Source organism: Aythya ferina, assembly GCF_964211825.1.
Source record: "Aythya ferina genome assembly, chromosome: W".
Classification (NCBI taxonomy): domain Eukaryota; kingdom Metazoa; phylum Chordata; class Aves; order Anseriformes; family Anatidae; genus Aythya; species Aythya ferina.
Window position 1 is genome coordinate 16,635,932 of NC_140313.1, and position 27,929 is coordinate 16,663,860.

At 45.9% G+C, this 27,929-nt stretch overlaps 2 protein-coding genes and 1 long non-coding RNA gene across 3 annotated transcripts in view; 2 read left to right on the forward strand and 1 right to left on the reverse strand.

Annotated features, from left to right (window-relative positions):
• LOC311426309 (protein ARK2N-like) overlaps positions 1 to 23,347 on the forward strand; it is a 98,620-nt gene extending 75,273 nt beyond the window's left edge. The window contains exons 3-5 of the mRNA XM_084502716.1: positions 851 to 1,033; positions 4,967 to 5,093; positions 21,007 to 23,347. Coding sequence (XP_084358842.1) covers positions 851 to 1,033; positions 4,967 to 5,093; positions 21,007 to 21,196 — 500 coding nt within the window. The 3' untranslated portion in view covers positions 21,197 to 23,347. The remainder of the gene's footprint in view (positions 1 to 850; positions 1,034 to 4,966; positions 5,094 to 21,006) is intronic.
• The window catches only part of LOC311426393, a 569,271-nt gene that overhangs the window by 153,103 nt on the left and 388,239 nt on the right, over positions 1 to 27,929 (reverse strand). The window lies entirely within an intron of this gene.
• Positions 24,996 to 27,929, forward strand: part of LOC311426370 (E3 ubiquitin-protein ligase ARK2C-like) — a 52,041-nt gene continuing 49,107 nt past the window's right edge. The window contains exon 1 of the mRNA XM_084502829.1: positions 24,996 to 25,108. Coding sequence (XP_084358955.1) covers positions 25,048 to 25,108 — 61 coding nt within the window. The 5' untranslated portion in view covers positions 24,996 to 25,047. The remainder of the gene's footprint in view (positions 25,109 to 27,929) is intronic.

Sequence of the window (27,929 nt, forward strand, 5' to 3'; positions counted from 1 at the left end):
TAGTATGCTTCCTAATTATAGGGTTTTTTCAAAAGGGAAATATTCTATCCTAATAAATTGGACCAAAAATATCGTTTTGTTTTTCCTCAGGAATAGATTTCAGAATCATGTAAGCAATTCTCTCTGCTTATTCCCCCCTTCGCTTTGGTGGCAAAAGGTGCATATGGTAATCATAAAAAACAAAAAGAAGCATATTTATCACTGCACACTATAGTTTCCTTCCTCGTTGTTCTTGATCTTAAAAAAAAAAAGAAAAATAATAACAACAAACAAAAACAAAACTAAAAAAAATGCACTTCTGAAAAATCCCCCCGTCCCTGACAGATAACTGTTACATAAGGAAGCTTGCCTAATGTTAAATTGTTGTAAAAGTTACAGTTTAATGATTCAGATATATCAGAAAGTTAGCTTTATTCAATCAACCCTAAAGTAATGTAAGCTGTCACTTGAGTTTTGTAAAATTCTCTAGTTAAATGTCTTGCCAAAACTTAATGTCCTGTAGCATATTATTTCTTCTTTTAAACTGAAGGTTTTATCCTTTTAGGACTGTAAATGTGACATTGTCTGATATGGAGCTGTTATGTGTTAATGTGAAAGATAATACACAAATAACGGATACATTCATAACTTTTTCTCACATTTGTGTTTTCTGTGTATGCAAAGGTTAAAATGTCTCTGTAATCTCAGACTATGTTCATTAACTGAAGTGCAATAATTGATACAATTTATAGTTTTTTAAGAGCTTCGCTGGGAGATTGCATTAATCCTTAAACAACTTATTTGTACTTTTTAAGGTGTCTTTCGCAGAATGCTGATTTCTGACAACTGCTGCCTTTCTCTCCTTCTGCAGATGGACCTCCAGTTGTAGCTCATTATGATATATCAGACACAAATTCGGACCCAGAAGTGGTAAATGTGGACAATCTGTTGGCGGCTGCAGTAGTTCAAGAACACAATAATTCTTTAGGAAATCAAGACTTGGGATCTACCTGGAGAACCAAAGGGCTTCTAGATGAGCTGAGTGCTGATACAGGTCTGTTGAAGTTCCCTTCCTCTGATGTTCATTCCAGCATCTTGGCCACTGTCTCTGCCTTCCGTCCTTTTGATATTTTTGTAATTTATACGGCTTTAAAAGCACCTTGTATGGACTATGCAATAAAGCAGTATAGGAGCTAATTGAAAATGTCTGACATTTATTCCAACATACAACTGGTAAAAATTGGCAAAGATTCCTGCAATGTATTTTTTTAAAAATAATTTTCTTAATTATTTTTCCTCCTTTCCCTCTGATTACTTCTTGGAAAATAGGTCTTTTTTTTTTTTTTCTTTTCTTTTTTCCTCCTCTCTAATGAGAGTGAGCTAAACTTATTACTGAATGGTTGATTCTGATGACCCATGCCACTAGCTAGTAAACCAATCATAATCTTATTTTAATTATTGTAATTGTCTATGTCGCTGTATGTCTTTTTTTCTCTCTTTTTATTTCCTTAAAATACAAGCATTAATTATTTCCATATGCCATCTGTATTCTTTAACATACCCTAGAAAACTGAACATACCAACATCAAATAAAGATGAAGGGTGAAAAAGTGCTGGTAAGTGGGCTTCACATCAAGAGACTAAAAAGAAATTTCCTACAAGAAAGCAAGAGCAGGAATACTGTGGAAGGCTTCATAAAAACTGCTCAGCTTCACTTGGTGCTTGCAACACTCCACTAGCAAAAGAGTTGAGCATTAACACAAGATGTTCCTGTATCTTGGGGGAGTGCTATATAAGCAGGGAGCTAATGGGGAATGTTTCCTATTGACTTCACCCAGTATCCTCAAGTGCCAATGTATTAGCTTCCTTTCCACTCATTTTTGATATATGGCTATGATTTTAACTGCATAAGACATGGAGTCTTGCCTGTGGTGGTGGAGCAGAGAAATTTTTTGTTTTACTCTGTTTTTTAAATGTAAGCCTGCCAAAAGGCACCTATACTGGAAGTCTCCTGGTAGCTCAGAGCTACTTTTCTATGTCTATCAGGCTTAAAGAAATGCAAGTACGTAGCAGATTTTGAAAGAGCTGTTCCATTACTATATAGCAGACGTTTCTGTTATGCGAATGTGAGAACCTCTGTTATGTTATCTTTGCTATGTTCTGTGGCCGGATGATGTTCCAGCCTTTTTGAAGCTAGCCTGTGTTTTCCAAGTTCACTGCTGTTTGCAGGATAGTAGGCTCACAAGCCTACTCCTTTATTAAGTGATTAGAAAAAAAGATTAGAACAGCTGAAATTAACTTTATTACATAGCACTAATGATTTGGTACTTTAGTAGAAAGAAAGGAATGTAAAGAAATAAAAAGTGAACGTTTCTTACCAAGCTCCCTTCTGCTTAGCTCTTACGAGTACAGTTGAGCGATGCAGGTAGAAATTTGTTATCCCTCCTTCTACCTATATCCAAGGACACTTTGCTTTTGCAAGGATGAGGTTGCAAGGTAAAAGAAACCTAGATAACTTCAAGAAACTTCTTTATCCTTGAACAAATGGGAACATGTCCAGACTAATTCATTCCTCATGCTGGGAAAGCATCTGAAAGGATGAATCTTTTTTTTTTTTTCTTTTTTTTTTTTTTCCCCCCTGTGTATACTTTGCCTCAGAGCCTTGTACCTCTAGTACACTTCTGGCTCTACATTTTTCAGTGCTGGCCTTTTCTTACCATGCCTAAGACTGCACATTTGGAAAGCAGATGTAAGATTTGATAATTCTGTTTTCCAAATTAATCTCAAGCCAGTATCTAGTTTAGCATGCATTAAAAGATGTGTTCCCATGAGAAAATAACACCATAAAGTTTATCCAAGTGAAAAATCTTACTGGGACACACTATCACATCTTTGTGTATAGGCAAATATTTGGAGTCATTTTGCAAGCTGATGTTGTAGGGCAAACAAAACATCTCCTTTGAGTGTCATCTTCACATTAAAAAAGTGTAACCATGTTATTAGGCGTGAAATTTGTATGGCCAGAGGCTATAAATCTGTTTGCTGTAATCCTGATTTACACTCAGCTACATGTTGTAATATTTACTTTGCTAATCATGTTTTCCCTACTGCTAAGTACCTTTTTGTTGTCTGAACATAAAGCTATGGCAATATCCTACTCTTTTGGGGCTCTTTGATTATACCCTGGGGACTCATTGTAGGGCTCTAAAAGCCCCTCTGCCGGGCATTACCCTGTCTAGCAGAGGTTGCAGGATGGCATATGTCAGCTTTTTAGACTCAGCAGTTAACATACTAAGGCAGACCGAGAGCAGTAGCAGTAAGCTGGAAGCGGTCAAGGAGCACCTTGCTGTTCTGCTGCCAGTGCCACAGTGTCCGTGGCTGTTGGGAGCAGGATGATGCGACCTTCTGGGGCAGCAATCACCTCGAGCTCCTGGTTTACATTGTCAGCATGTGAATCAAAGCCTCTGAGCTTGTTTCATGTTGCACCAGCCACTTCTGTTTAAGAAATATCTGTGACCCGTTTTGGGACTTCATGGCGGTCAGTGATATTTGCCAAGAAATGTTCAGCTGAACTGTAATGTTAGGAAAAGTCTACCTGGGCTATTATTTTAAGTTCAGCTTAAAATCTTTTTTTGTGTTGTGAGGTGGAAACTCCTCCTTCAGGCCCATTGCAGCACACGGATTTCCTTCCCTTTCCAGCCCTGCTCCGATGCTGCACCAAGGGCCTTCACTTTCCAGAAGCAGTGAACATACTCTGTCCTTCTATTTTGCTTCCATCTTTTCCAAGTATTTCAAGTGTTTCTGAGTATTTTCAATTAGAAAGTCTTCCCGGCACATGTTCTAAGATTAATTTCTTCTTTTTGTGTCCTCCTTGGGGTTTAATCAGTTCTGTAGTTTGCACACTACATTTTAGAGTTCTGTAGATGATTATTGCAACCTCCTCCTCCTATCTTTGAGGAAGTGTCCAGTCAAACTAGATATAGATAATATATTCAGCTAATCTCAAATTTTCCTGCTCTACAAATGATTCTTCCCATGTGTAATACAGTTGTGTGAATAGTTTCCAAGAAGTAGGTAGTCTCGTCTTCAAGGCTGCCCTGTTTCTTCCAGGTTACTGCTAAAGAGAAACAATAAAAGTATATATATTTTTATACTTTTATGTGTTGAATTAGTTTATTTTCTATAAAACAAAAAATGTTTTGTCTATTTTGTGTTTTCTGTGCAAGTATAATGTTTCACAACACAATTTCACTAATTGTGGTGAAGTACTCAGCAGTACTTGGCAGAAAACCGAAAACCTGCCACACTTCTTATGTTTAGAAAGGACTTGTTGTTTGACAAACTGATGAACTGGATAGCTATTGAGGAGCTGTAATAAAAACTAAACTAAAATAAAACAGTGCTTTATATAGAGGTTATGAAGAAAAGATTTTTTTTTCTCAAGTATTTGTAATAATATAAGAGCAGATGTGAAATGGTATGACCAGAAAATGATAGTTTTGTTTTCTTCTGTCTTCTCCTAGTTTAGAACAAAATGTTGACACCAACATTTCTATTTCCTCAGAGCGTGTGGTGTTTCCATCCATCCTGTAGACTTTCTTTCCCATAGTGTCACTGGGTTTGATTTATTGACAATAGATTGTCATCTTGCTTTATTTCAAAGAGGTTGACGTGCAGGCTAACTCAGCATTATTGTAAAATAACAGTTGGAAAGTCTAATTACCCCTAAATCAGAGAAGTGTTCCTGACATAATGGTATGTCTTTTCTCACATTTGTGTGATAACACCGTCACTAGAGCTACTGAGATAGGATAAATCTAATGATCATCCTGTATCTGATAATGAACTGAAAGTTAGCTAAGTTGATTTAATAACCTTTCCCAATCTTGGTATTTCATTTTTGGGGGGGTTAGATCTAGAAATTCCTTTTCCAGCTGATTTCTGAGACATGTAAGCTGTTAAGTGTTTGCATTTTTCCCTTCTATAGGTCATTTGGATCCAGGCTTCCTTGCAAGTGACAAAACCTCTTCTGGTAATGCCCAGATCAATGAAGAAATTAATATTGCCTCTTCTGATAGTGAAGTAGAGATTGTTGGAGTTCAGGAACATGCCAGGTATAAATTCCTTTTTCTTACTTTTTTTCAGTTTTAATATTTCATTAATTTTATCAGAATATCTATGCTGCAAAAAATAATAAAGAACAAAAATGGAAACTTCCACTTCACTGTTTATCATCCATGACTGATGCCCAAAAGGTAGCTGTTGCAGGAAGAACGACCGAAAACACGACAGACACTTGTATGGTCAGATCATGCTCTGTTTTATTACCCAAATAGCCTAACTTTTATAGTAAACTTAACAGGGGTGGATAGTGTCTCACACAAGATTATTGGTCAAAAGCACTCACAAACAACTGCACAAAAACAACCCCACCTGCAAGAAAACAACCCCCTTGTGATTAGCAGTCACGTAGACCTTGTCCTTGAAGCCAGCTGCTAGCAACAATATTTTTTTAAATTCCTCAATCGGGCGATGTGGGAACACTGTCATGGGAACTTCTCATAGTCGTCCTGGTAGCTTGGTTTGCTCACCTGCAGCAAGCCATGGGATCTTTGCTGTTTCAAAAATCCCTCAACAACTCCCCCTTTTTCTGTTTGAGCAAACCAAGCCCGATGTAACAGTCTTGCAAGTAACCCTTTAACCACGTTTATTACAATACAACACGCAATGATGATTAACTCCACAACAAACAGAATCCTTAATCCCTCTTTGATTAATCCCAGTAACCATCTAGGCATCCTTTCAAACAAATCAGTGAACCATTGATTGAAAGGATTGATATCATATTGAATCTTTCTCATGTGCTCTTTCTGGAAAGTAATGGATTTGTGAATTGACTCATTATGATCAGAAAGGTTCAAACAGCACATTCCCTCCAAGTCCTCACACCCATGCCCTTGAGCCAAGAGCAAGAAGTCAAAAGCAGCTCGATGCTGTAAGAACACATGTCGCAGACTATTTTGATATGGTAACATCTCCTCTAGTATCTCTGTCGTGGCATGGGCTTGCTTCTTGGCCCAGCATACCAATTTTTCTAAGTTGTTAAGTGCGGCTGCAGATGCCACTCCTGGCACTAAACTTGCCAATGCCGCTCTAGCTGCAACACCAAGCGATTCGACATTATCATTGCAATCCGGTGCGAGCAATGCCCATTTATGTCTGGTGATCTCACGCAACTGCGACACACTAGGAGCAAATATAGTAAGTTTGTCTAAGTAACATGGATCTCTGATAGCATTTGCAGGGATACCTTGCCAGGCCCTATCCCCGCAAATCAGAAAAACATCAGGAGGTAAGGCCATAGCTGTACGATTGTTCCAAATGCTATAGTTGTTACCCCTTGTCTCCGTGCAATAAGCCCCTAAACCCTGCTTAGCAGTGTCATTGTAATCACAGGTGTTATTTGTATTTCTGTACCCATATGGCCCTTTCCAAGTTCCTGTAGCAGGATGTCAGTAATTCATTCTTATTTGTGGTAACACATTTGGTGCTGCTATATTTATTGTCTGAAAATGAATACTCACAGGAGGGTCTTCTCAGAATCACAGAATCACAGAATTTTCTAGGTTGGAAGAGACCTCAAGATCATCGAGTCCAACCTCTGACCTAACACTAGCAGTCCCCACTAAACCATTTCCCTAAGCTCTACATCTAAACGTCTTTTGAAGACTTCCAGGGATGGTGACTCCACCACTTCCCTGGGCAGCCTGTTCCAGTGCCTCACAACCCTTTCAGTGAAGAAGTTCTTCCTAACATCCAACCTAAAACTCCCCTGGCTCAACTTAAGCCCATTCCCCCTCGTCCTGTCACCAGGCACGTGGGAGAACAAACCAACCCCCACCTCGCTACAGCCTCCCTTGAGGTACCCATACCCATTTTAGAGCGATAAGGTCGCCCCTGAGCCTCCTCTTCTCCAGGCTGAACAAGCCCAGCTCCCTCAGCCGCTCCTCGTAGGACTTGTTCTCCAGGCCCCTCACCAGCTTCGTTGCCCTTCTCTGTACCCGCTCAAGCACCTCGATGTCCTTCTTGTAGCGAGGGGCCCAAAACTGAACACAGTACTCGAGGTGCGGCCTCACCAGAGCTGAGTACAGGGGGACGATCACCTCCCTAGCCCTGCTGGTCACACTGTTCCTGATACAAGCCAGGATGCCGTTGGCCTTCTTGGCCACCTGAGCGCACTGCTGGCTCATATTCAGCCGACTATCCACCATCACTCCCAGGTCCTTCTCTGCCTGGCAGCTCTCCAACCATTCCTCTCCCAGCCTGTAGCTCTGCTTGGGGTTATTGCGCCCCAGGTGCAGGACCCGGCACTTGGCCTTGTTGAACTTCATGCAGTTGACCTCAGCCCATCGGTGCAGCCTATCCAGATCCTCCTGCAGAGCTTTCTTACCCTCAAGCAGATCGACACACGCACCTAACTTGGTGTCATCTGCAAACTTACTGAGGGTGCACTCGATGCCCTCGTCCAGATCATCGATGAAGATATTAAAGAGGACCGGCCCCAGCACCGAGCCCTGGGGGACGCCACTAGTGACTGGCCTCCAACTGGACTTGGCTCCATTCACCACGACTCTTTGGGCCCGGCTATCCAGCCAGTTTCTAACCCAACGAAGCGTGCGCCAGTCCAAGCCAAGAGCAGCCAGTTTATTGAGGAGAATGCTGTGGGAAACGGTGTCAAAAGCCTTGCTGAAGTCAAGGTAGACCACATCCACAGCCTTTCCCTCGTCCACCCAGCACGTCACTTTGTCATAGAAGGAGATCAGGTTCGTCAGTGTCGTGGTTTAACCCGGCTGGCAGCTAAACACCACGCAGCCGTTCGCTCACCCTCCCCCCTCCCTCTCTGGGACGGGGGAGAGAAATGGAAAGTGAAGCCCGTGAGTTGAGATAAAGACAGTTTAATAAGACAGGAAAATAATAATAACAAAATAATAATAACAATAATAACAATAATGTTACAATGGTGATAATAGGAAAGTAATAATAATATGTACAAACAAGTGATGCACAATGCAATTGCTCACCACCCGCTGACCGATGCCCAGCCTAACTCCGAGCAGTCCAGCCCCCTCCCCCCGGCTAGCCACCCCTATATATTGTTTAGCATGACATCAGATGGGATGGAATACCCCTTTGGCTAGTTTGGGTCACCTGTCCTGGGTCTGTCCCCTCCCAGCTCTTACTGCACACCCAGCCTGCCTGTTGGCAGGACAGAGCAAAAGGCTGAGATGTCCTTTGCTTGGTATAAGCACTGCTCTGCAACAATTAAAACATCGGGGTGTTATCAGCACTCTTCTCATCCTAAGCCAAAACACAGCATTCCACCAGCTACTAGGAAGAAAATTAATTCTGTTCTAACTAAAACCAGGACAGTCAGGCATGACCTGCCTTTCATAAAGCCATGCTGACTGGGCCTGATCGCCTGCTTCCCCTGCAAGTGCTGCATGATGACTCTCAGGAGGATCTGCTCCATGAGCTTTCCTGACACTGAGGTCAAACTGACAGGCCTGTAGTTTCCCGGGTCTGCCCTCCGGCCCTTCTTGTAGATGGGCGTCACATTTGCTAGCCGCCAGTCGATTGGGACCTCCCCCGATAGCCAGGACTGCTGATAAATGATGGATAGTGGCTTGGCCAGCTCCTCTGCCAGTTCCCTCAGTACCCTTGGGTGGATCCCATCCGGCCCCATCAACTTGTGCACATCCAAGTGCCGTAGCAGGTCACCAACCAGTTCTTCATGGATAATGAGGGCCACATCCTGCTCCCCATCCCCTTCCACCAGCTCAGGGTACTGGGTATCCAGAGAACATCCGGTATTGCCGCTAAAGACTGAGGCAAAGAAGGCATTGAGCACCTCCGCCTTTTCCTCATCTCTTGTAACTAAGTTTCCCCCCGCATCCAGTAAAGGATGGAGATTCTCCTTAGTCCTCCTTTTTGTGTTGATGTATTTATAGAAACGTTTTTTGTTATCTTTGATGGCAGTAGCCAGATTGAGCTCCAGATAAGCTTTGGCCTTCCTAATTTTGTCCCTGCACAGCCTCGCTACTTCTTTAAAGTCCTCCTTAGTGGCCTGCCCACTTTTCCAAAGCTTATAAACCCTCTTTTTCCTCCTAAGATCAAGCCACAATTCTCTGTTGAGCCAGGCCGGTCTTCTTCCCCGCCAGCTCGTCTTTGGGCACGTGGGGACAGACCGTTCCTGCACCATTAAGACTTCCCTCTTGAAGAGCGCCCAGCCTTCCTGGACTCCTCTGCCCTTCAGAACCGCCTCCCAAGGGACTCCACCAACCAGTGTCCTGAGCAGCTCAAAGTCAGCCCTCCGAAAGTCCAATACAGCGGTTTTACTGGTCCCCTTCCTGGCCTCGTGAAGAATAGAGAACTCCACCATTTCGTGGTCACTCTGCCCAAGACAGCTCCCGACAATCACGTCCTCCACCAGTCCTTCTCTGTTTGTGAAGAGAAGGTCTAGCGGGGCACCACCCCTGGTAGGTTCACTAACCAGCTGCGTCAGGAAGCTATCTTCCACGCTCTCCAGAAACCTCCTAGACTGCTTTCTCTGGGCTGTGTTGTGCTTCCAGGATATGTCAGGGAAGTTGAAGTCCCCCACGAGTACAAGAGCTGACGATTTTGCAACCTCTGTCAGCTACCTGTAGAATTCCTCATCTGTCTCCTCATCCTGGTTCGGCGGTCTATAGCAGACCCCGACCAGGACACTAGCCTTGTTGTCCCTGCCGATCCTAACCCAAAGGGACTCGACCTTGTCATTCCCAACCTCGAGTTCTACAACCTCAAAAGACTCTCTAATATAGAGAGCCACACCACCACCCCTTCTATGCTGCCTGTCCCTTCTATAGAGCTTATAGCCAGGCATTGCAGCACTCCAGTCATGAGACTGGTCCCACCACGTCTCCGTGATGGCAACCAAGTCGTAGCCTGCCTGCCGCACGATGGTTTCCAGCTCCTCCTGTTTGTTACCCATGCTGCGTGCATTGGTGTAGATGCACTTCAGCTGGGCCATTGCCTTATCCTCCGGCCTTGCCATTGTTCCCCCTAGCACAGCCCCAACAATCCTAGCCTCAGCCCCATCCCCCTTCCTACCTAGTTTAAAGCCCTCTCAATGAGCCCTGCCAGTTCCTGGCCCAGGATCCTTTTTCCCCTAAAAGATAGGGACCCGTCTGCGGCCATCAGGCCAGGTGCTGAGTAAAGTGCCCCATGATCAAAAAACCCAAGATTTCTGCGTTGGCACCAGTCCCGGAGCCACGTGTTTAACAGGTGGGCTTTCTGTGTCCTCTCTGAACCCCTCCCTGCCACCGTAGGGATGGACAAAAACACCACCTGCACTCCCGCTCCATCCACTAACCGACCCAGTCCCCTAAAGTCCCTTTTGATAGCCTTGAGGCTTCTCTCTTCGATGTTATCACTGCCCGCCTGGACTATCAAAAGGGGGTAATAGTCAGAGGGGCGTACCAGGTTAGGAAGCTTCCTGGCAACGTCCCTGACCCTGGCCCCAGGGAGACAGCAGACTTCCCTACGGGTAGGGTCAGGCCGACAAATAGGGCCCTCTGTTCCCCTAAGAATCGAGTCACCAACAACAATAACCCTCCTGTCTTTCTTGGTGGAGGCAGTCCTGAGGCGCGGAGTTGACCTCCTCGCCCCAGGCATCCTCCTGGGAACATTTGCTACCTCTTCCTCACACACCGGCCTCTCAATCTCTAGGGCCTCAAACCTGTTGCGTAAGGGCACCTGGGAAGGTGGGGCCGGAAGGGGAAGGCATCGCCTGCGATGTCGAGCAGGGACCTGTTTCCATTCCTCCTCAGCTCCCAGATCCCCTCCCTCTGCCCGACGGGGACAGGGCAGGGGGTCCGCCCCCATTTGAGGAGTCTCACCTCGGCACCTCCCCTTGAGGCCCTGCAGGGAGTTACTCCAGAAGTCTATCTCCCGCTCACACTCCCTGATGGCCCTCAACCTCTCCACCTCCTCCTTGAGCTCCGCCACCATGCGGACCAGGTCATTCACCTGCTCGCACCTCACGCACGCAGTTTCTCTGCCTCCCGCCGATGGCAGCAACAGGCTCAGACACTCCTTGCATCCGGTGACCTGAACTGCGGCATTTTTTAACGGGTAGTCGGTCTGCGTGTGTACCGACTTTCTGGAGAGCGCGCCGTGCCTGGTGGCGACCATTATCACCTAGTTACGGCTGTTGTTAAGGAGGTGTTGTTTGTGTGTAGGGGGAGCGCTCTGCCCTTCCTGCGCGCCCTGCCTGCGCTAACTGCCGCGCCACTCCCTTCTGACGCGCCACGCCCTGTTCGCGCTCCCTAGGGGCAGCTTTTGAACGGCTGGGGAGGGGGCGCTGCTGGCTCCGCCTTCGCCTCGTCAGCCTCCCTCACGAGGGCTGCCGGGTCCTGGCGGCTCCCTCAAGTAGGCTCGATGCCGGAAAAAATTAGCCCTGCCTGGTCCGATCCCCCGCTCCGCTGCAGAACGCGTCTGCCCCGGAGCCGATCGCCTCGGCAAATGACCATTCTCGGTCACTAGTCAAACGTAAGTGATTCAAGACAACCAATGCCTCGGACAATCGCTCATCGATGTTCTTGATCTCTTTTAGTCTGTCCTGGTTTCAGTTAGGACAACTCATCGTGTAGGACTCCATACAGCAGCCTTCCATCTCCGATGCTTCCCCACAATACGACAGGACCCATCAGTGATCAGGGCATATTTCTTCTGGTATATTCTCTGGTAACTGGTTGTACAGTGGGGCTTCTTCAGCACGACCCACCTCCTCCTCTGATCATATCCCAAAGTATTTGCCTTCTGGCCAGCCCATAATCACTTCCAAGATTCCTGGGTGACTGGGGTTTCCTATTCGAGCCCGCTGAGTAATCAGTGCAACCCACTTGCTCCATGTAGCATCAGTTGCATGATGTGTAGAGGGGACCCTTCCTTTGAACATCCAGCCTAGTACCGGCAGTTGGGGTGCTAGGAGGAGCTGCGCTTCAGTACCGACCATCTCCGAAGCAGATCGAGTTCCTTCATATGCTGCCAATATCTCCTTTTCAGTTGGAGTATAGCAGGCCTCAGATCCTCTGTATCCCCGACTCCAAAACCCCAGGGGTCGACCTCGAGTTTCCCCAGGTTCTTTCTGCCAAAGGCTCCAGGTGGGGCCGTTCTCCCCGGCTGCAGTGTAGAGCACATTCTTTACATCTGGTCCTGTTCGAACTGGCCCAAGGGCTACTGCATGAACTATTTCCTGCTTGATTTGTTCAAAGGCTTGTCATTGCTCAGGGCCCCATTCAAACTAATTCTTACGGGTTACTTGGTAGAGCGGGTTTACAATCAGACTGTAATTTGGGATGTGCATTCTCCAAAACCCCACAACACCTAGGAAAGTCTGTGTTTCTTTTTTGTTAGTTGGTGGAGACATAGCTGTTATTTTGTTGATCACATCCATTGGGATTTGACGACATCCATCTTGCCATTTTATTCCTAAAAACTGGATCTCTCATGCAGGTCCTTTGACTTTATTTTGTTTTATGGCAAAACCGGCTTTCAGAAGGATTTGGACTATTTTCTTCCCTTTCTCGAAAACTTCCTCTGCTGTGTCACCCCACACAATGATGTCATCGATGTACTGCAGGTGTTCAGGAGCTTCCCCCTGCTCCAGCGCAGACTGGATCAGTCCATGGCAAATGGTAGGGCTGTGTTTCCACCCCTGGGGCAGCCGATTCCAGGTGTATTGGACACTCCTCCAAGTGAAAGCAAACTGTGGCCTGCACTCTGCTGCTAGAGGGATGGAGAAAAGTGCATTAGTGATATCAGTTGTGGTGTACCACTTGGCTGCCTTCGATTCGAGTTCGTACTGGAGTTCTAGCATATTCGGCACTGCAACACTCAGTGGTGGCGTGACTTCGTTCAGACCCCAATAGTAAACTGTTAGTCTCCACTCACTCCACTTGACGAATTAGCTTATGGATGGGAATCAGGGAGTCTCGGTTAGTGCGATATTGCCGCCGGTGCACAGTTGTGGTAGTGATTGGCACTTGCTGTTCTTCGACCCTCAGCAACCCCACAACAGAGGGGTCCTCTGAGAGACCAGGCAAGGTAGACAACTCTTTAATGTCCTCTGTCTCTAAGGCAGCTATGCCAAAAGCCCACCGGAACCCTTTTGGGTCCTTGAAGTATCCTCTTCTAAGATGGTCTATGCCAAGGATGCACGGAGCATCCGGGCCAGTCACAATACGGTGCTTTTGCCACTCATTCCCAGTCAGACTCACTTCAGACTCCAATACAGTCAACTGCTGAGATCCCCCTGTCACTCCATAAATACTGATGGGCTCTGGCCCTTCATAGCTCGATGGCATTACAGTACATTGTGCACCGGTGTCTACTAAAGCCTTATACTTCTGTGCGTCTGACGTGCCAGGCCATCGAATCCACACAGTCCAATAAACTCGATTGTCCTTTTCCTCCCCCTGGCTGGAGGCAGGGCCCCCCTAATCCTGGTCATAATCTTCTTCGTTTCTGTGTTTGAAGGACTGTCTGCTGGAAGTTGGAGCAGCAAACTTTTCAGAGAATCCCTTTTTCCGGATTGTTTTCTTTTGCAACTCACGTACCCGTGCCTCTAGGGTCGCGGTAGATTTTCCATCCCATTTTCTCATGTCCTCTCCATGGTCTCGTAAGTAAAACCACAGGGTGGCACGGGGTGAGTACCCACCATATTGTCTTCCTTGTGCAGATGAACGCTTACCCCTGATAGCTGATACCCTGCTTTGTGCAGGTGGGGAGGAAAATAAACTCTCTTCAAGTTGGTGAACCTTTTCAGAAAGTTTCTCCCAAGTGTTCTCTTTTGGTTGGTGGACACTAGTTTGTTCAGGTGGGGAGGAAGATAGATTCTCTTTAAGTTGGTGGAACTCTTCAGAAAGTTTCTCCACAGCTGAGACGCAGGCCTGTAAGGAAGAGGAGAGACTTTCTTTGTACTGCCGGAGTTGTTTAGCCACTTCATCCACTGTGGGTTCCTCATCATCCTTCCAGGCCATTATTGCCAATGAGCTGGCATATGATGAAGGTGCACTCCGTACAAACGTCCGCCACATGGGTCATGTACACCTGACTTCATCTGGATCTCTGGATGTTTGTCTGAGGTCTGGGTCCTCATAAATCATTTCCTGTATGGCTAATTCCCTCAGGTACTGGATTCCCTTCTCCATAGTGGTCCACTTGCCTGGTAGACATAAAAGTTCTTCCTTGAAGGGATACCTTTCCCTCACAGCTGAGAGGAGACGCCTCCAGAGGCTGTGAGATTGTGCTCCATCTGCAATTGCTTTGTCAATGCCTGCGTCTCTAGCAAGGGATCCCAGTCGCTTGGCTTCCCTGCCGTCTAATTCCACACACTTGGCTCCAGTGTCCCAGCACCGGAGCAGCCAGGTGACAAGCTGCTCACCTATACAATGACCAAAATCTTTTCGCCCATCTCGTAGCTCACGCTCGTATAGGTTTCGGGTAGTTACTGTTGATTTTTCGGCATCCTCATCTTCCTCCTCCTGAATCCCTGATGGCCCAGCATCGTCGTCTCTATACCTAGATTTAGCAGAAGACTCTCTGCGTTCTAAACGACCTGAATCTCTATACCATTTTTTCACCTTGTCTGCAGGGGCAACTTGCACTGCTACAGCTCGTTTCTCTGACCCAGCTACAGGGTCTGCCACAGGGGTTGGAATACCCTCTGCAGGGTCAACTTGCAATGCTACAGCTCGTTTCTCTGACCCAGCCACAGGAGCTGGAGCGGTTGCAGGAACTGGAGCAGCTGCAGGAACTGGAGCGGCTGCAGGAGCTGGAGCGGCTGCAGAGTCCATCGTAGGTGGACCTGTCAGAGGACTAGGAGTAGCCGCAGGGTCTGTCACTAAGTTGATAGCAGTATCAATGGCAGCTCAATAGGCATGAGCCAGGCCCCAGCACGTTACAATGATTTGTGTTACTTTGGAACTGCCAGAGTCATGACACCTTTTTTTCAAGCATTCTGCCAGTTTTTGAGGATTTTTCAGGTGTTCAGGGGTGAATTTCCAAAACACTGGAGGTGCCCACTGCTCTAGATGCCTGCCCATATCCTCCCATACTCCCTGGCACTCACAACTATCCTGCCTCCGGGCAGATCTCTGGATGAGATTCCTAAGTAGTTGTTTAACTTTAAGCAAAACCTGAAGCACATTCAGGAGGCATAACAACAAGAACATGCTGGTCTGAGTATCCCAAGGATATTCAGTATCTTGGAGAACTATTGTAACAAGCTCGGAGGATATGAGGGTGGTGAAGGAGAAAGGCAGAGTGATCAAGGAGGATAAAGGGGTGGTGAAAAAGAAAGGGAGAGTGAACGAGTAAGAAAAAATATCTTCCCCTTTCCCCTCCACAGATTGACTCCCTGATGAAAAAAGGCAACAGGTATAATTCCTAATAGTTTCTGAGATACAGTTTCCAAAGTATAGAGTTGATGACGTTACTGAGTACAAATACCAAGTTAGAGTCATGACCAGATATTTCATCGTCTCATAAGCCAGTGTTACACCGCACAGTACCATAATGACCTGAAACCAGGGCCCGCAGGAGAAACAACATGACAGAGAGCACATATGGAAAATAATGTGCTATAATACTCAATTTGGAAAACAGGCGCAGCAGAGTTAAGATTAAAGCAATCAGCATTGTGACTGGCAACTATTAAGCAGGTCTAATACTTATACCAATTTTAGTTTAACACACTCTGGTCAGATCTGTCGTTATCTGAACCTGTCGAGCACCACATTGGGTGTCAAAAAGACTGTCATGGTTTAACCCGGCCGGCAGCTAAACACCACACAGCCGTTCGCTCACCCTCCGCCCTCCCTCTCTGGGATGGGGGAGAGAAACGGGAAAGTGAAGCCTGTGGGTTGAGATAAAGACAGTTTAATAAGACAGGAAAATAATAATAACAATAATAATAACAATGATGATAATAGTACTAATAATAATGTGTACAAACAAGTGATGCACAGTGCAATTGCTCACCACCCGCTGACCGATGCCCAGCCTAACCCCAAGCAGCTGGCCCCCCCACCCTGGCTAGCCACCCCTATATATTGTTTAGCATGACGTCAGATGGTATGGAATACCCCTTTGGCCAGTTTGGGTCAGCTGTCCTGGGTCTGTCCCCTCCCAGCTCTTGCTGCACCCCCAGCCTGCCTGTTGGCAGGACAGAGCAAGTAGCTGAAACATCCTTGGCTTGGTGTAAGCATTGCTCTGCAACAATTAAAACATCGGGGTGTTATCAGCACTCTTCTCATCCTAAGCCAAAACATAGCATTCTACCAGCTACTAGGAAGAAAATTAACTCTGTCCTAACTGAAACCAGGACATAGTCTCACTAATTGCTCCTTTAAAACCTGGTGTGATCGTTCAACCATCACTTGGCCCGTGGGAGAATATGGAACACTCATTTTTGGCCGAATCTGTAGGAAAATCCATTCCAGAACTTGAAAATGCTGCCCTATCATTCCACCCTTGCCATCACCTGTTTCACTTATACTACTCCTATTACCCGTGCTGTTAGTGTCAGTGGCATCCTCCTGATACTGTTTCTGTCTTTGTCGCCCCTTACTCTCCCCCTTTTCTTTTTGCCACTGACCAATCACTGCAAATGGATGAATAACTGTTGAGGAGCCATCAAAACCTACAACCTGGTAGGTTCCATTCATAAAGTGCACCGGGATGCTGAAGGGCAGTGAGTGGTGGTAGGGATTTCTCAGCAGGAGACACAATCTCCATCCGTGAGGGCTTGGCTTCTCGCTCACCAGTTTGCACAGTGCAGTCCACTGATCTCTGGCAGTAGATGGCATACTTGCCTATTTCACTCCTGGGGTCTGCATGGCGCTGGAAGTGCTGTTTGATGTACCAGAGGAAGTGATGTTGTGGCAGGAACAGAGGAGCACATAAAGCCAGGAGTTACCAGCACTGAATGACTGAGTGGTTCTGGGGCTGAAAGGTGCTAGCCTCTAAGCTCATTACACAATGGAAAGAACCAGCACCTGACTGTGGTTGGCTGTAATGTCTCTTGGCTAGTTGGATACTGTCTCTCGGTGCATTGGGAGTCCGTGTTTTTGGAAAGGTCATACTACTTCCAAGGCCACATTCCCTCCCTGGACAGATGGAACCTGCTGTAACAGCCGACATTGACATGGCCAAGGGTGGCCCAGCAGTCTGGAGGGTGCCCTCAAGCATGCTCATTATTTCTCCTGAGGAAGTGGAATCCAGGTGGTGGGAACAGAACCTGGCACTCAGATCATCAGAGGAGCCGGCTCCGTCCAAAGACATTTGTTGCAAGGCGCTCACAGTGCAGTGGTTTCCCTCTAGTGAAGACCGGAAAGTCAAAGCCTCAAGGGTTTTTGTGGGCTCAGCTGGAGGGTGCAGAGACACAGGATCGGAGCACCCTAAGATGTGTTCAGAGATTATGGTTGAAAATAGGTCTTTTTCTGCAGAGAGATTCCAGCTTGATGGGTCAGACATGAGCTTCAGTGTGTTCTGAGAAAGCAGAGATTTGTCCTCTCCATCCTCAGTGAAGGTGTCATTGGCAAGGACGATGCTTGTTGTAGAGAAGACACGTTTGGTAGGTCTTGTTTGACATAGCTGCCTGAAACCAGGTGCAAGAAGCATAGATTTCTGGTCTATCTTCTCAGGTAAAGAAGTCTGTGGTGCTCTGGACTTCAGAGAATTACAGCTCCAAAGAGATTTAAAGGGAGAAATGCTGGTCATACCTTGCAATGTATCCTGAAGGGCTTCAATTTGCTCTGTCAGCCTCTGATTACAGTTTTTCAGGTGGTAGTTTTCTAGCTCAAGCTCTCTCAACTTAAATGTTACCCACTCTTTGATCTTGGCAGCTTTCTCTTGAGCAATTTTGAGTTCCTCAGTCCTCAGCTGCTTCTGTTTTGCTAGCTGAGTCTGCAGTCTGTTAATCAGGTCTTCTTTTCCTTGCACTGTACCCATCAGCTCCTTCAGTGAAGGTCGATTTTCGCAAGCTGCTGCTGCACCTCTCATTGTCAAAGCATCCCGAGTGGATTTATTGCTGCCTGGCAGCGGCAAAGATGCTGGCAGCACAGCTTTATCAAGATTTTCCGGTGCGGGGGGTGGGGAGGGCAGCCCCCACTCCCCATCAGCACTCTGCTCGGATAGTCCCTCAGTTATTTCTGCCGCTGATTGATTTATTGGAGAGGTCATACCCCGAACCGGGGTGGGTGCAGGAACCGACGATAAAAATCGTGTCAGCAGAATTCCTGAAGTCTCAGGTTTCATACTCGGCAGTCTGTCAGTCCCAGATGGTACTGAGAAAGCTTGCACCGCCGCCATAGCCAGCTGCCATTCGGTTTTCATACCACACAGCGTGTTAAGCACTGCACGCCAGGTCATACATAGATCTTTATCCAACTTTCCACTTGTGATGGCTGTATCCCTTAAATGATCTCCTACAAGCCGCCACTCATCTGGGCTAAAAATTAGAAGGATTTCCTTTAGAAAACCCTCCTTCTGGGCCCAGTGTACCAAGGATTTGATCTTTTTTACATTGCAAGATACGCCCCTCATAGAGAGAATGCTAGAGAGAAGCTGCACAGCCGCTTCCTCCATGGTTACGTCAGACGGGCTGCAGGGTCGTGATCTCCACCCCTCTGCTATGTGCCAACTCGCCACACGGTGGCGGTCGTCTGCCGTTGTGAACTGACGCCTCCGATCTCCCGTAGCAACTCGATCCCGGATGTCCCGCGTCTCACCGCGATGACGTCACTTTCCCCCGTCTCACCACGATTTTCCCTGTGTCTCCCCGCGATTTCTGTGTCCGGGTCGCTGCTTAGAGTTTCTCAGTTTCTCTCAGGTGTTTCGGTGTTGAGGGATTTTTGAAACAGCAAAGATCCCATGGCTTTCTGCAGCTGAGCAAACCAAGCTACCAGGACGACTATAAGTTCCCATGACAGTGTTCCCACATCGCCCGATTGAGGAATTTAAAAAAATATTGTTGCCAGCAGCTGTCTTAGTCTGTCTATAGTATGAATATGCAAATACATAAACCAAAATAATTATTTGTGTTCCTGTTTCTTTTCAGAATAATTCACTTTAAACATTTAGAGTCATAAAATCATAGAATATCCTGAGTTGGAAAGGACTCATAAGGGTCATCAAGTCCAACTCCTGCACTGCACAGGTCTGCCCAAAAGTTTAGATCGTGTGACTAAGTGCACAGTCCAGTCTCTTCTTAAATTCAGACAGGCTTGGTGCAGTAACTACTTCACTGGGGAGCCTGTTCCAGTGTGCAACCACCCTCTCGGTGAAGAACCTCTTCCTGAAGTCCAGCCTAAACTTCCCCTGCCTCAGCTTGACACCGTTCCCGTAGGTCCTATCACTGGTGACTAAGGAGAATAGATCGGCGCCTTCCCCTCCACTCCCCCTTGTGAGGAAGCTGTAGACTGCGATGAGGTCTCCCCTCAGCCTCCTCTTTTCCAGGCTGAACAGGCCAAGTGACCTCAGCTGCTCCTCATACATCTTCCCTTCATCATCTTCGTCGCTCTCCTCTGGACACTCTCCAACAGGTTAATGTCCTTTTTGTACTGTGGTGCCCAGAACTGCACACAGTACTTGAGGTGAGGCCGCACCAGTGCAGAGTAGAGCGGGATAATCACTTCCCTCGACCGACTAGTGATAGCATATCTGACATTTGTATTCTGACAAGTTAGAGCTCAGAGAATGAAATTTTTCATCCTATTTCATGAAACTATTTCTCTAAGCAGAGACCAAAAAAAAATAGCATAACTTAAGGCGTTCTGGAGAAACTAAATTGTGCTACCTTGAATTAAAGTCAATAAAATGTCAGGAATATTTGACCAGTGCAGGATACGTGGGTGCCTGAAATACAGTTCACATGCCTTCAAAAAGAGAATGGAAAAGGTTACCCCAGCAGCCCCAAATCTCCTGCTTATGTATTCAGTCAGGAGCAGCTGCAGCTGCCACCGGTGCTTGCAAGAGCAAAACGATTTTTGGAGCAGAAGGTATAATGTTTTACTAGTGCTCGTTTAATATTTCCAGCTATGAATGGAGTGACCATCTTAAAGATTCCAGTAATTCTTGTCATCACTTCATAGAGCAAACCAAGTCTTCTGTTATGTTTTTTTCTAGTTGTTCCTGGCTTGTACTTAATTTGTCACTTATCTGTTATCAATATAATAGATAAAAATACTGTGCAAATAAGTAGACATGTACCTCACTTCAGCAAGGCACTTGAGTGTGTGCTTATCTTTAAGTACACGATTTAGTTTCATTGACTGCAATCACTGAAAGCCTACATGTTTTGCTGAAGTGGGGCTGTACTGTTAGCAGGGAGCATTTCCCAGCATGTTTGTAATGTTTAGTTAAGATGACCGAAGAAAAATCAAGTGTAATGGCTTTATTATTGTAATGAAGGTATCATTATGTCCTTATGGTAACACAGTTTTGATTTCATATAGAAAGTTATCTTTTCTCTTTGTCTCATCAAGCCTTGCTTTCAATTTTTCTCTTTTTAAAATTTCAGTGGGTAAAATTGCTAGCAGGAAACGGAATGCTTCTGAATAATGCATGGCATAGTACACGTGATGGGGCAGAAAACTCTTCAGGTTCCTGGGGATCCATGCACATATTTAGTGGGGAACATCACTTTACGCCCACTGGTAGAATTGAGTTCTTAAAAAGAATTTAAACCCCAACAGCCCCTTCCCCAGCTCTGCCCCTGAGTATGAATTTAAGTCTAGTCTCAGCATGGTGAACTTGCAGATCAGTGGGTATTTAAGATGTAGATCTACAAATGGAAAAGCCCCAAGGAAATTTTGGGGAGGGACTTGTTAATTAAATGCCTAAGTGGTAAAACACTGAAGCTAAGAATCTCATGCTTGAATTCAATAGCAGCTTTAATGCTTTTTGCTTTTTGCCTTGCTACAGATGTGTGCATCCTAGGGCAGGCGTGATCCAGAGTGTGTCTTCCTGGAAGCATGGCTCAGGCTCACGGTACATTAACACTCAGCAAACGCAATCATGGACAGCTGTGACTCCCCAGCAGAATTGGTCTTCGCCCCCAGAAGTAGTAGACCTCACTTTGGATGAAGATACCAGACGCAAATATCTACTGTAATGCGGTGTCACTGTGTTTCTGTCCTCATCCCTCCTCCCTTTGTGGCACAGAAGTTCATTGTTATAGCTTCAGCTTCAGAAGCCCTATTCCTGGTGTTATGAAATTCAAACTCATGAAGTTTTTCATTTCCATAAGAATGTAGTATAATTTTAAGATCATTTAAAATGTTTTTTTTTTTTGCCTTCTCAAAGGATTCTTCCCAGAATGAAGACCCAATAGCTCCAAATTTAAAACACGTCTATAGTTGCTAACTTGTATGTGTTAATTTGAGGAAATGTGTACAAAGTTGTCCTCCCACCCTTTCCTGCCTCCAACTTCAGAACATTTTTCATTTATCAGTATATTGGGTTTGTTAGTAGAAGTTAGTGTTTTCCTGTGTGAGCATCAGTGATTTTGAGAAATGCTGTGTCTGCACTGATTTCAGTGGAACTGTGGGTATTCAGCACTTCCAAAAACTGGGCCGAGAGTATTTATACCCAAGCTGATGTGGTTATGTTACCAGCAGGAGGAACTGTCTGTAATACAAAAGGCCCATAGCATATGCACTGAACAGCTTTTAATTAAAGGACTTTTATTTTCAATATAATTTATAGTTTACACTCTCACAGTGCTGAGTCTTCTGTCTACTTGACTATTATGTTTCACTGATCATTTCCCACAGCTTATTATAATTTAAAATAGTCATAGTAGAAACTTTCTAGCAGCTAATTATTACAAAAGCACAAGAAAATGAAAAGTAATAAAAAGGCCCAACATCCCTCTTTTTTTTTAAATGTATCTGAGCTTTTTACCTATTTCTGAATCTTACCTGGAGTAGGGGAAGAAGAAAAACAAAACATATTTGCTCCTAGTCCTCATTTCTTCTATTGTTTATCTGCTTCGTTGACCATCTCAAAAAATAATAAAAAAAAAAACAAAAAAAAAAACATGTAAAGCCCCAAACTAGCAAAGCACTTCAGCAGGTGTGTATTGTTAAGCTCTGACAGTTCGCTGAAACTCACGGGAGCATTCAAGTGCTTCAAACTCTGTCCTAAAGGTTGTTGCAAGATGAGGGCCTGAGGTTGTGATCTTTTCTTTAACTAGATCTGCACCATTTTCCTGGCTTTAGGTCATGTCTCTTATCCTAGTTTTGGAATTGCTTCTAGGGTATGATCCAGGAAATGTTTTCTACCAGAATATTTGTTCAGCTGAAATCAGTGGAACCGCTTGCTTCAGTGGGCTCTAGTTTCTGTAGCGTATATGGAAGTTCCTGGCCCTTATCTGTCATATTGAGCCTTTTGCAAGGCAAAAGCCAAAGATTAGACTTAAACAAGATGATATTCACTTTAAATGTCTGTTGTGCAATTAAAATATTCCTTTGTATTCAAATGTTTCAAATGGAAATGTTCTACAGCTCTCTCAGCAGACTTTTCCCATTTGATGCTGAACAGGGGGTAGTCAGGACACGGTTCTGTTTTGTTTTTGTGTTGGCTCATTTTTAAATATATTTGGCTTCCTTTTTTTTTTTCTGTGAGCAGAAAACAACAACAACAAAACACCATCAAAAGTCAATTACCTGTGTTGTTACATAATGATGTAAAAAGAAAAAAAAAAGACAAAAAAAACAGCAGTGGTGGTATAGTCAATAACAAACATTTTTTTTTCTTTAATAAGCAGAAAGGTTATGACTGCACTTTAGAGAACAATTAGGTAAGGGATTGCTCTTCCAGTTTAAAGCTTTCTAAAACATTGAGCTGTGATAAGTGTATTGCATGACCAGACAATGTATGTGGTGCTTCTAGTGACAGGTTTCTTTCTCGGGGCGGGAGGGAGGAGTGGAGCCCACGCTCCTTACAGTAGGGAAAAAAAAGCCTGCACTGTCAGGACGCTCTAACAGCATTGGCTGTTGATCTTTTTCTCCTCATGTTTTCATCACGTAACTCGGCTGTCATTTTGGTGGGCTAGCACACGTGCTTGTAAGGTAACTTTGGAACACTGATTTAGTGTGGCTGTTTTTTGCTGTTTCATCGAGTCTTTTAAAGATCAGTTTTGAAGCAAGCTGTAGGGACCCATTTGTAGTACTTCCATTAAAAATGCAAACTATCTATCTGTTTTTCAGTTTGTATATGATATGACTTTCATGTATATATAAAAGCAACTGTGTCCTAACCAAACTTCCTCCAATTGTGCACTGTGTTTGTTTAAACAACTCGTATTGTAGTCTGATGCAGGTTTTCTTTTTATTTTATTTAAAACACTACATTATTTTCTTTTATTTGTAACATATTTGAAAGGGTAGTGATCCAAAAACCACAATCACTGGATAGCTAGGAAGTGTTTTTTTTTTTTTTGTTTTGTTTTTTTTTTTTTTACAAGAGAGCAAAAGGTGCCTGGATGGTTTTGCTCTTCTCAGCAGGAAAGTGAAATGTTAGCCATTGTATGGCTAAGAACCAATGCACTTAGGGCCTGATCCAGAACCCACTGGAGCTGATTGTGGGGCTTTCCGTCAGCTTCAGTGTGCATTGGCTCAAGCCCTTCATGGTTTAGCAGTTCCTGAATTGCTGGAGTGTAAACTTGGAATCTTCTGTAGTAAAGGCAAATCATTGCTTAGAATTTAAATGTTTAAAATGTGCAACTCTAGTTAAAAAATTTTGATTCTTCTTGACACTCATTACTTAGTTCTCATTTTCCATCTAGTATTTAATGGTCTTTGGAGAAAAAAAAAATAATAAAACAGAGCATTATATATATATATAAATATATATATTTTTGGTGCAAGATGAAACCTTCTGTTTTTTGAAACAAGTCTGTAGCATAAAGGTTAAACTATTTTAAGACAAAATAAAATAGAGTGTATTATTTAAACAATATTATCTTGTTTGGGATGTTTTTTGTTTGTTTGCCCAAGCAGCCTCCTTGTGGTATTTTCTCCGAGGGCGTCCCCTTGTCCCATCCTCCCTGCTGGTCCCTGCAGGTTGAGCAGAGCACTTGGCCACTAGGCCCCTGCTGCACTCGGGTTTTCCCCACAAAGCATCGCAGTGGGCAGACGGTGCTGGCAAGCTGAGATCTGCCATTTTAAATGGACTTGTAGACAAGCAGTGGAGCTGTGCCCAGGTCCTGCAGACCACAAGAGGTGGTGCCATGCTGAGCTGCATTTGGGAAACCCTAAACTATCTACTGCCTCCACTAACGGCAAGGATGGTAGGTATAATTGCACCATGCTAAACTGGGGGCCTCATCGTCTGCCAGTCCTCCCACAGTCCCCATGGAAGTAGGAATAACAATAATAAAATCCATTACATTTCCAGCCAGATAAGGTAGTTTATTTCTGATGGGTTTTGTCACATGGGAAGGCTCTCAGTGGTGCGAGTGGGTTGTGAATTGGGTTTCTGTGTGTGTGTGCACGCCATGGCCCTGACTACCTCCACCAGCTGCCACCCCAGGCAGTTGGCTATGGGGCAAGTGGTAGAAACGTGTGGAAATTGTCGATTTTTGTGTTTTTTTTTTTTTTTTTTTTCCATTCTCCAGATACAGTGTGCGGATACACGGGATAGATCTGGGACCAGCGGGGTCCGGGTGTCACAGGGATGGGGACTAGGATTGGGATGGGGCCACGCTGTCACACCCCCCATCCCTCAGTCAGTGTGTGTGCTCACTGCGCGCTGCGCGTGCCCTCGCCCCCTCAGCCTCCACGAGGCCGCGCCCCCCCTCCCCCCATCAGTGGGTGTGTCGCGCGGGCTCGCGGCGCGCTGCCATTGGCGGCGGCCGCCTTTCTGTGTATGTGCGCGCGCGCACGTAGGGAGCGTGGTCCGGCTGCTGCCGCCGCCGCCGCTGGAGAGGTGCCGGCGGGGAGCTGGAGCCCCTGGCACGACATGGTCCTGATGCACGTCGGCCTCCTGGTCTTGCCCGTCTTCGGCTCCGTGCGCAACAGAGGTACCGCCACTCCGCGACGGGCCGCGGGTTCGCGTCCCGGGGCTGCCCGAACGGGGGGGCGGGGGCGCGGCGCACTGCCGCGCCCATTCCGCTCCCCCCCCGGCCCTTCCCCACTTCCCCGAGCCTAAGTCGGCCCTCCCCCCTTAACGTTTTTGTTTTTTTTTTCCTCCGCCCCTCCCCTCCCGCCTGCGCTTCCGTAGATCCATCCCTCTTATTTTTATTTTTTAAATACTGATTTCCGTTTATTTTCGTTGTTCTGTTATTCAATTCACCCCTCGCGTAGCCTAGTGGCCACCCCAGCCATTTGTGCCCTCCCCCCCCCCCTCCCCCATCTTGTGTGGCTGAGGACATGGCACTGTAAATCCCTGCCGGGGGATTTCTTTTGCTGGTTTTTTTGGGGGGGGGGCTGGAGGGGGGTCCCGCTACCGAAACCCCGAAAAGATTTTTAAAAAATAATAATAATTTAAAAAAAAAAAAAAAAGCAATGGAGAGGGGGCATCTGCGATTTGGTGCAATTCGTAAAAGAAGGGGGGTGGGATTGCAATTGCCCCCCCCGCCCCCAAAAAATAAAGCCTGATTTCAGCCGCCCTCCCCCCCCACCCCCACTAGCAAAATGGATTTCCATTAACCAGGGATAACATTATTTTCTGCTGTGCTGAATTACTTCCTGTTCTTATTTTGTGAGTAGTTTTCTGTACCGAATACCCTTTGGTTGTTTATCCCTACCTTTTTTTCTTGTACTAAAACTAAAGCATGGTCTGTATTTTTTTTACATTACCTAGTTTCTGATGTAAACCTCTCTGTAGAGACATACCCTGCTGAAATGTAATGTGCTGTAGCCTATACATCTGCTTAGTGTACGCTGCTTTTGTTCTGTTGCCCTTCCATAGCATGGTGGGCCTTGCCTTTTGGTATTGTGTGCATGATGACATTGTTACATATGATTCCACTAATACTAATATACAATCTCTCAATAAAGAAACTAGTTTTCCTATATTAACCTAGTGTGATTTTTCTATTGCTGTTTTCCCATTTATTGTCGAATCCTGCTGTTTAGATTTTTTTCCTTGCTTTCCCCCCCCATCGTGACATCTGAGTGAGTGGATTTCTCCCTAGCGCACATGGGGGCTTTTTAACATAAATACTTTTTTTTTTTTTTTTTTTCCCATCCCATATCAACCCTCAGTCTGTGGATACATTGCTCCTGCAACGCATGCTCTGTGTTGCCAGTGTGCCAATGCAGAATTCTGCTTGACAATGGAATAGCTGGAAAAAAAAATAATAAATCCAAGCCCTTGCTATTAATCAGAAAAGATAGATAATTAATGAAGGGTCTGTCACTGATTTTATCCTAGTTACGTTGCACCTTCCTTACCAGACTAGTACCAAACTGAAGGACAGCCTCTGGATGGATGGGGGGAGTTCTCTCTCCTTTCCCTCTGATTAACAAGAGGGAAATGGCCCTGGGAAATAAAAATCCCCCCTGCCCATAGCCCTATATCTGAGCACAGATGCACGCTTGCCATCTACTAGGTGAGAAGTTGCCATGCCTCGGTTCCAGGACTGTAAATATCCCCACCAGAGCCCTATGAGGCTGGGGCCCTAAAACTGTCCTGGCTGCTAGTGTCCTAGCTGCCTCTTTCTGCTCTGGGCCTGCCATCTACTGAGCACCCACTTCGGTCATGGAGTCGGCCCATGGGCTTGTGAGGAGTTACCGGGAGCCTTAAAATCTGGAAGCACAGAGAGCTGAGCAAAACGAGCTTAGGGTTAGCGAGTGGTTCTGCTGCTTGCCTCTCCCCCTTGCTGCCCCAGGCCCCCAGAAGGGTCCTGCAAAACCTTCAAATTTTGGTTACAGGGCAGTGCACGGGTGCCAGGGCCAGCAGGAGAGGGTCTGGGGCACAGGGGGACCAAGCGGTGTTCCAAGGAGGTAGGGAGCTGCAGGACTAGGCGCTTGTCCTTAACCAGGGGAAAGCGGATTTTGGCAGTTTGGTGGCTCCAACTGCTAAAATTCCCAGATGAGCCCCTTGCCGCTGTCCCTGCAGAGCTGCACTAGCAAGCCAAACAAGAGCAAGCGGTCTGAGGCACCCGCCTGGCCTCCCCCAGCACCCCTCCAGGAGACGCATCATTCTGTAAGGCCGTGCCTTTCCACCTTCCTTCTAGTTCTACCCTCAGTTTTTGTTTTCTGTTCTGAGTTACAATCTCCTCCTCCTTATTTCCTTTTCCGTGTAGCTTGATGCCTCTTGGGCAATCCTGTCCCCACGTATGAGCAGCAGCAGGCTCCCTGCTCACCTGGATGCAGTGTATGCTGTGCCCCTTTGTTCTTGCTCTATCCTCGCCCTGGGCCAGTGCTGAGGTCCATGCGTGACATGTCCCCGTGCACACCCTGAGGAAGGAGGCTGTGCTTCTCACTTGCATGAAGGGAGACGTGCGTGCCTGTTGGGGCTGATCATTTTCTGATGTGACTTTTTTTTTTCTTTATTTTTTATTTGTTTGTTCTGATTACTCAACCCCCACCCCACATGAAATGATGAGAATTTTGGTTATGGTGTAAACAACAACAAAAAAAAGATTCCCCCACCCCGAAACCCAGACATAGATAAACCTGGTCCCTCACTGAACCCATGAGCAGCTGCAGCCCCTGAGGTTTTACCCTGCAAAGTGGTGCTGGTACAGAGCAAAACAGGGGTGGTCAGTATGCTCTGAGGGTACCTTGGTAATCTGATAATAAAAAGCTGCTGGGTTAACGGCAACCTGTACTAAGCAATGTCATCTGCATCATATTTTGACCTGTCTTGTTAGAAGCACATTCTTAGGAGAGGAA